The sequence below is a fragment of the Bufo bufo genome, chromosome 3 (genome assembly GCF_905171765.1).
Source record: "Bufo bufo chromosome 3, aBufBuf1.1, whole genome shotgun sequence".
NCBI classification, from domain to species: domain Eukaryota; kingdom Metazoa; phylum Chordata; class Amphibia; order Anura; family Bufonidae; genus Bufo; species Bufo bufo.
The window spans coordinates 8,345,021-8,354,173 of record NC_053391.1 but is presented as its reverse complement, the minus strand read 5'-3'; the positions used below and the strand labels follow the sequence as shown (position 1 = coordinate 8,354,173).

Here is a 9,153-nt window from a genome sequence, read left to right as displayed (position 1 = left end):
AGCTGAGGGATTGTTACTCTGTATCAGTCTAAACAACCTCTCACAAATCTCAGACCCCAGACCAAAAAAAGATTGTGCGCCCCTGCTTCAGTGACGGGAGGTACCAGCCATCGCCTGACACTGGAAGCATAAGGCTAAGGGGAACACCCTGCCAGATCGCTCTGCGGTGCAGCATGGCTGGAAGTGTGAAAGGCTCCGTCCGGCACCATTCACTATAATGGGGACCGGGCGGAGATCCAGCCTAATTCCGGCAAATATGCAGAGAATCGACCGGTAAAAAAAACACTATTCTTCTGGCAAATTCTCAGCATATTTGGCGGCATGCACCCGGATCTCCGCTCATGGTGCTGGACGGAGCCTTTCAAACCTCCAGCAATGGCGAGGTGCGCAGAGGTCCGGCAGGCACTGCTAGTGTACAACTGGCCTAGGGGCTCATTCAGACGGCTGTGTTTTGTAGTCCGGAAATTGCAGATCCGCAAAACACGAATACTGGTCGTGTGCATTCCGCATCTTACGGACTGTCCGCACATGGCCGGCCCTATGATAGAAATGCCTATTCTTGTCCGTGATTGCAGGCAAGAATCGGACATGCTCTATCTTTCTTGCAGGGCTGCGGAACAGAACTACGGATGCGGACAGCACATAGTGTGCTGTCCTCATCTTTTGCAGACCGGTAAATGAATGGGTCTGCAAAGTTGTGGAACGTATGCGGATCCATTCATACGGTCATCTGAATGAGCCCTAAGTCAGGGGTGTATTACATCCTATTAAAGAATCTGGACGGAATAGGAAAGTCACGAGCGCTCATCGCTGATCCATAATAAGGGATCGGCTAGATGGCGATCTGTCGCACCCAAGGATTGCCGTGTAGCCGAAATCCAACATCGGGCCACTTCTCTCCAGTTCCTCAGAAGATAAGTCCGGGATATCTCTGACCTATTTTTACATAAGCTTTATCCCAGGGTCTGTAGAACTGAATGTGTCTGTGTAAGAGGCTTAGTTAGGTCAGAAGGTCCCAAAAGTTCTTCAATTTTTGAAAAGCTAGTTTGAAGATTTAATTTACCAAACTGGACCTTAAAGGGGTTGTCACTCCAGCAAATGGCATTGATCATGTAGAGAAAGCTTATACAATGCGCTTCCTAATGTGTTGTGATTCTCCATATTGCTTCCTTTGTTGGTGGGATTCGTTTTTCCATCACATTATACCCTGCTCATATCCAGGGGTTCCTGCCGATATGAAGGACGGAGCTGCTGCGGATGTGTGCCCATGTGTAACCCCCCCCCCCCCCCCACAGACGCCGCTGCTTTTTCCTATAACGTGCAAGCACGACCACCACTGCTGTTGGATTACAGGGTGGTCGTACCCCTGGATATGAGCCGGGTATAATGTGAATGGAGGCAATATGGAGAATCACAGTACATTAGTAAGTGCCTTGTAGTAATTTCCTCTACATGATAAATGCCACTTAATGGCGTGTCGACTCTTTAATTTCCTTAAATGACAGGAGCGCTGGATTGTTAAATGAGGTTACGTATCCCCATTATACCAGAATATTTATGCGGGAGACCCCCTTCATGGCACCAAAGCCCTTGTTTCTGAGAACGTTGTTTTCTCAGCATGGAGGGGGGCGTACCCCCAAGATTAGGGGCTCAATATTCTCCAATACCCACGTCCTTGTAGTGCTAGGACTCCTACAGGTCACGTATCGTGTAGTGACTCAGACAAGTTATGTATCTGATAGTTACTTACATTGTTTATATTGTATTTGTTCAATAAAGCGAGTTAAAAAAAAAAAAAAAAAAGCTCTATTGAGATCAGGAGCCGTCAGCTGAGCTGCCTGACAGGACACAGTAAAAATACAGATCCTGCTCCTAGAGAATCTCAAGGCTGCACAGAGGAAGAAGCTCAACATTTTTAATAAAGAGCAATTGAACAAATGATTTTTAGCTCCATTCCATTCCCAGGTTGCCCCTGTAAGGATTGCAAATGAAGCAGGTGAGTGTTATGGTCGTGTGAACTAGGCCTATGTCTTTTTCTGTGTTTTGCGGTCCGTTTTTCACTGATCCGTTGTTGATTTCCGTTGTGTTTCTGTTCCGTTTTTCCGTGTGGCATATACAGTAATTACATAGAAAAAATTGGGCTGGGCATAACATTTTCAATAGATGGTTCCGCAAAAAACGGAATGGATATGGAAGACATACGGATGCATTTCCGTATGTATTCCGTTTTTTTTGCGGAGCCATTGACTTGAATGGAGCCACGGAACGTGATTTGCGGGCAATAATAGGACATGTTCTATCCTTCAACGGAATGGAAATATGGAAACGGAATGCATACGGAACACATTCCGTTTTTAATGCGTAACCATTGAAATGAATGGTTCCGTATACGGAACACAAAAAAACGGCCCGTACACTCGCAAAAAAAAAAACGTTCGTGTGGACTAGGCCTTAGACTAAAGGTGGTGGTGGTGGGGGGGCTTAGAGTGTGGAAACAGGCTCATATGACGTTTTATAAACCAAGAAATGCTGCCGCCTGATGTTACATATTGTCCAATATGAAACTACACTGCTCCAAAAAAATAAAGGGAACACAAAAATAACACATCCTAGATCTGAATTAATTAAATATTCTTCTGAAATACTTTGTTCTTTACATAGTTGAATGTGCTGACAACAAAATCACACAAAAATTTAAAAATGGAAATCAAATTTTTCAACCCATGGAGGTCTGGATTTGGAGTCACACTCAAAATTAAATTGGAAAAACACACTACAGGCTGATCCAACTTTGATGTAATGTCCTTAAAACAAGTCAAAATGAGGCTCAGTAGTGTGTGTGGCCTCCACGTGCCTGTAGGACCTCCCTACAACGCCTGTGCATGCTCCTGATGAGGTGGCGGATGGTCTCCTGAGGGATCTCCTCCCAGACCTGGACTAAAGCATCTGCCAACTCCTGGACAGTCTGTGGTGCAACGTGACGTTGGTGGATAGAGCGAGACATGATGTCCCAGATGTGCTCAATTGGATTCAGGTCTGGGGAACGGGCGGGCCAGTCCATAGCATCAATGCCTTCATCTTGCAGGAACTGCTGACACACTCCAGCCACATGAGGTCTATCATTGTCTTGCATTAGGAGGAACCCAGGGCCAACCGCACCAGCATATGGTCTCACAAGGGGTCTGAGGATCTCATCTCGGTACCTAAGGGCAGTCAGGCTACCTCTGGCGAGCACATGGAGGGCTGTGCGGCCCTCCAAAGAAATGCCACCCCACACCATTACTGACCCAATGCCAAACCGGTCATGCTGGAGGATGTTGCAGGCAGCAGAACGTTCTCCACGGCGTCTCCAGACTCTGTCACGTCTGTCACATGTGCTCAGTGTGAACCTGCTTTCATCTGTGAAGAGCACAGGGCGCCAGTGGTGAATTTGCCGATCTTGGTGTTCTCTGGCAAATGCCAAACGTCCTGCACGGTGTTGGGCTGTAAGCACAACCCCCACCTGTGGACGTCGGGCCCTCATATCACCCTCATGGAGTCTGTTTCTGACCGTTTGAGCAGACACATGCACATTTGTGGCCTGCTGGAGGTCATTTTGCAGGGCTCTGGCAGTGCTCCTCCTGTTCCTCCTTGCACAAAGGCGGCGGTAGCGGTCCTGCTGCTGGGTTGTTGCCCTCCTACGGCCTTCTCCACGTCTCCTGATGTACTGGCCTGTCTCCTGGTAGCGCCTCCATGCTCTGGACACTACGCTGACAGACACAGCAAACCTTCTTGCCACAGCTCGCATTGATGTGCCATCCTGGATAAGCTGCACTACCTGAGCCACTTGTGTGGGTTGTAGACTCCGTCTCATGCTACCACTAGAGTGAAAGCACCGCTAGCATTCAAAAGTGACCAAAACATCAGCCAGGAAGCATAGGAACTGAAAAGTGGTCTGTGGTCACCACCTGCAGAACCACTCCTTTATTGGGGGTGTCTTGCTAATTGCCTATAATTTCCACCTGTTGTCTATCCCATTTGCACAACAGCATGTGAAATTAACTGTCACTCAGTGTTGCTTCCTAAGTGGACAGTTTGATTTCACAGAAGTGTGATTGACTTGGAGTTACATTGTGTTGTGTAAGTGTTCCCTTTATTTTTTTGAGCAGTGTATAAAAGGCGCTATGAACACAGTGGTCGGTTTTGGTCCCTAGGCGTTATTTTTAAATCGCTGCATCCTCTGGTTGTGGTGTTTTCCCCTTAAATTTCTCTACGGGGATAAAATCCACAAGTAAAACATGTGACTTAAAAACCCCACCCAATAAAAAAAAGTCAGAATTAAGTTTTTTTTTTTACCAATAAGGCTACTTTCACACTTGCGTTCGGAGCGGATCCGTCTGATGTTTCATCAGACGGATCCGCTCCGATAATGCAGACGTTCGCATCCGTTCAGAACGGATGCGTCTGCATTAAAACTTAGAAAATTTTCTAAGTGTGAAAGTTGCCTGAGCGGATCCGTTCAGACTTTACATTGAAAGTCAATGGGGAACGGATCCGCTTGAAGATTGAGCCATATGGTGTCATCTTCAAGCGGATCCGTCCCCATTGACTTACATTGTAAGCGTGGACGGATCCGCTCGCCTCCGCACGGCCAGGCGGACACCCGAACGCTGCAAGCAGCGTTCAGGTGTCCGCTCACTGAGCGGAGCGGAGGCTGAACGCTGGCAGGCGGATGCATTCTCAGCGGATCCGCCTCCACTGAGAATGCATTGGGGCCAGACGGATGCGTTCGGGGCCGCTCGTGAGCCCCTTCAAACGGTGCGCACGAGCGGACACCCGAACGCTAGTGTGAAAGTAGCCTTAATTTTAATTTTTTTTAAAAAGGCCCCCAAAAATACTGAGCATGGCAGCACCCTGAAACCCTCAATAGGTGTGGTATAAGGCATGCACATCAGACTTCTGACACATCGTGATTTTTCACACTAGACTGTAGTACAGCAAGCAGAGATCTTGGAAAATGAAAAACGCACCAAGCATGGCGGCTGCTGCAGCTCGACAGACTCTTATGATGGAGCCGGGTGGAAGTGCTCGTATGACGCCCGATATGTCTACAGAGTAAGCTCAGACTGAAGGATCTCACCTTTCTCTGCCAAGAGGAAATCTGCAGAACTGCGACTGCAGCTTTGGATGTGACTGGAGTATAATAAAGGATTGAGTAAGGGTACTTTCACACTTGCGGCAGAGGAATCCGTCGCCGGAACTGCCTGCCGGATCCGTCAAAACGCATGCAAACTGATGGCATTTGTCAGACTGACCTGTATGACAAATGCATTGAAATGCTGGATCCGGCTCTCCAGTGTCATCCGGATTCGGCACATGAGCATGCACAGACTGCAATGGGAACACTCGGGCCGGATCCGGCATGTGTTCCGGAATTTTGGCTGGAGATAAAACCGTAGCATGCTGCCGTATTATCTCCGTCCTGAAAAAGTCAAAAAGACTGAACTGATGCATCCTGATCGGATCGCTCTCCATTCAGAATGCATTAGGATAAAACTGATCAGTTCCTTTCCGGTATTGAGCCCCTAGGACGGAACTCAATACCGGAAAAGAATAACGCAAGTGTGAAAGTAGCCCAAGTCCAGGAGCGATGTGGACGACCCCGCAGGGTGCAGACGATGGAGAGTCTCACAGCATTTTTATTAGATTCCAAAAATAAACTTTAATGATTAAACCAGCAGGAAGATCTGATCAACGTGTCCCCGAAATCCGCATCCCTCTTCCTCCTCCGGGGTCTCCAGCGACAGCCTCACACCAAGAAATAAGTTAAGGTCTCCAAGCAGCACACACAACACACCCTGAAAGAAGGCGGCATGGCGTTACTGATGGCATATATGTGATATGTACGCTGCCCCTGCTGGTCACTCTGTGTAACGCCGCTTCAAATCGGACATTTCCACAGCAGAAATCTGTAGATCAGCTCCACGTTTCCGCTGCGGAAATACGTGTCGTGTTCTCCACGGCATGCGGAATCAGTGCGGTGTGTGAACGCTGCCTTACCATACACTCCAGACCTCCCAGACGGGGTCACACTCTGAAGCCGAGGGCCCTCATGCACTCTTTGTGGGCCTCGATCAGATCCTGGCAGTGCTCCTCTCCCTTCTCGATGATGCTGGGGAGAATAAAAAACCATTTATTACTACACTGGTGCTTGTCGCCTGCGGGGGAGGGGAGCAGCAGCGGAGTTTCCTTTCGGAGCGGCGCCGATTCTTTACGGCATCACCGCCGATCAGCTGTTTGAAGACGTTGCGGCTCTTCCTAGTCCAATGACGTCACGTCCATCGGTCACATGGCTAACCTTCGGCACGCCAGCTGTGGTAAAACTACAACTCCCAAGATGCACACGTGCTTGGCTGTTCTTGGAACTCCATAGGAATGAATGGAGCATGTTGGGAGTTGTAGTTTCACCACAGCCTAGGTGCACCTCAGTGAATGGGCCTTGCCTGCAGTACCAAGCATGGCCACTATCCAATGGGCGGCGCTCACCGGAGCCTCTCAAACAGCTGATCGGTGGGGGTGCCGGGAGTCAGACCCAACCAATCAGATACCGATGACCTATCCTGAGGACAAGTCCTGGAGAACCCCTTTAAAGGGTGGCGGACATGACCACTCTCATTGAGCGCCCATAGACTAATGCGCCCGGCTGGTGCACTGCACCCAAAGAAGCACAACCGCTCCCGGGTTTTCCAGTGCTCATACAATGTCTTACTAAAGGAGCCCCGTGGCGATCGGACCTTGCGGGTGTATTATGGCAGAGGGGGCCTCCCGCCGCACACTCACCAGGCGTCCCGCACTTTCTTGGTCTCCGGACAGGCACAGCACGGCTTTAACGGCTTCTTCTCCTGCGTCTCTGCACTCGCAGGGGGCGAATCACAGCTCGCAGCGGCCAAAGTGGACATGACGGGACTGTGCGCGGAGACTACGAGAAAAACAGCGCAAAGTCAACACATATAAAACAGGCGGCAAACAACCCTAGTGGTGAGAAGAGGGAACTGCACCGACGTCATCACATCACACAGGCCCGGAGGGTACAGAACGTCTCACTGCTGAAGGGTTGTTACAATTGTATCCAATCCTGTGGCTGCTGATTGTACCTGCACTGATACACTGTAACGACTCCGGGGGGAGGACTGTTTGCTGCGTTCAGAGCTTCCCGTGCTGCCAGCATCTCATGTAATAGGGGAAGTTGTACTGTGCGCAAACCCTGTGTGACTGGACTACTCCCATCACACGAGGAAGTGGCCGACTAAAACCTGCGCCTCCAATGCCTCGTCGGCCTGACTCCCCCCTCCCCCGTTACTCCAGAGGTCACATGCTTTTTGGCCCGACCCTCGTGACTGTCCTCATAAATCAGGTGTTGCCCTTCTACAGGCAGCTCGCCGTCAGTGCAGTGTACAGCGCAGCCGCTCGGGTCACATGAAGCCAAAAAACCAAACAAGATCATTCCAATTCACTGTCAACAAGCAGAGATATTGAGAAGTATATCCAGAAGTTGCAGAATCTCTCATTATACTATAATGAGGCTTTAGGCCTCTTTCACGCGACGTTTTTTAGTTTTGTTTTTTCGTTTGCGGGTCGTGTTTTGCGTTCCGTATACGGAACCATTCATTTCAATGGTTCCGCAAAAAAATAAAAAAAATAAATAAATAACACATACGGAATGTACTCCGTATGTCTTCCGTATCCGTTCCGTTTTTGCGGAAACATCCTTTGAAAATTTTATGCCCAGCCCAATTTTTTCTATGCAATTACTGTATACTGTATATGCCATGCGGAAACAAAAAAACGGAACAACGGATCCATGAAAAACGGACTGCAAAATACTGAAAAAGCCATACGGTCGTGTCAAAGAAGCCTTATTCATAGCCATAACATTAGAACCCCTGCCTGAGGGTCCATTCACACGTCCGTGTGTGTTTTGCGGATCCGCGAGACACTGTCACCGGCAATGTGCGTTCCGCATTTTGCAGACCGCACATCGCCGACACTATACCCCAATTCCGTTCCGCAAAATGCGGAACAGAATTGCGGACGTGTGAATGGAGCCTATGGCGTATTCAGTGTTTTGCGTTTTCAGTGTTTTGCGGGCTGTTTTTAACGGATCAGTTTTTTGTTTCAGTAGTGTTTCCGGTTCAGTTCCGTTTTTCCGTACGGCATATACAGTATACAGTAATTACATAGGAAAAATTGGGCTGGGCATAACATTTTCAATAGATGGTTCCGCAAAAATGGAACGGATACGGAAGACATACAGAGTACATGCCGTATGTCTTCCGTTTTTTTTTTGGGCGGACCCATTAAAATGAATGGTTCCGTATAAGTAACGCATACTGAACGCAAAAAAACGTTTGTGTGCATGAGCCCTAATATTGTGTCTCGTGTCCTCAACTTAGTAGCAGATGCAAATGAGGGCTGGCAAGTGCCCAGGGGCGGCGTCACCCTCGTAGGTGCCCAGCTAGCGCAGCCTTATCGTCGCTTCCCTCTGACCGCCCATCTACTTACTTCTTGTTTCGCCGAGATCCCGCGCCTGCGCACTCAGTCCGTCGGCCGGCGTATGCGCACTGCGATGCCCATTCCTGGTACGGCATCACAGTAATTAATGCGCATGCGCCGGCTAACGGACTGAGTGCGCAGGCGCGGGATCTCGGCGAAACAAGAATTAAGTAGATGGGCGGTCAGCGGGGGGAAGCGACGATAAGGCTGAGCTAGCTGGGCACCTACGAGGGTAACGCCACCCCCGGGCACTTGCGGTTTTTTGCCGGTTTTATAAGTCCAGGATTGCTCATAAAGGTAACGTTTTCATTAACTGTAAGGCTGCTAGAAAGCTATTGGAAGGGTTAAAAAGGTGAAACTTTGATGACAGACTCCCTAACCAGGAGGTCACTAAGGGGTTAATTGACAGTTGGCTCTATATATATGGTTATAACTCCCCCCTCTCAATGTCGGTGACTACCCCCGCAGTGTATCACCCGCCCCCTCCCCCTCCCCCATATAATAACAGCACATATAATAATGCGTATCCCGGGAGCTCTGCTACTCACGTGTTACACAAGACAACCAGGACACAGCTCTACTGCGCAGGCGCAGCCGGGAATGCTGGGAACCGCAGGCCAC

At 49.2% G+C, this 9,153-nt stretch overlaps 1 protein-coding gene across 2 annotated transcripts; it reads right to left on the bottom strand.

Annotated features, from left to right (window-relative positions):
• Positions 1-5,660: 5,660 nt before the first annotated feature.
• Positions 5,661-9,147, bottom strand: LOC120994369 (cytochrome c oxidase copper chaperone). Of its 2 annotated transcripts, none has more exons than XM_040422861.1 (4): positions 9,081-9,147; positions 6,820-6,958; positions 6,040-6,151; positions 5,661-5,837 (listed from the first exon to the last, which is right to left on the bottom strand). In XM_040422861.1, the coding sequence occupies exons 2-3, from the start codon at positions 6,936-6,938 to the stop codon at positions 6,067-6,069; spliced, it is 204 nt and encodes a 67-aa protein (XP_040278795.1). In that variant the 5' UTR covers positions 6,939-6,958; positions 9,081-9,147; the 3' UTR covers positions 5,661-5,837; positions 6,040-6,066. The 2 variants fall into 2 exon arrangements, with proteins under 2 accessions (XP_040278795.1, XP_040278796.1); XM_040422862.1 differs by lacking the exon at positions 9,081-9,147 and adding an exon at positions 7,134-7,158.
• Positions 9,148-9,153: the final 6 nt, after the last annotated feature.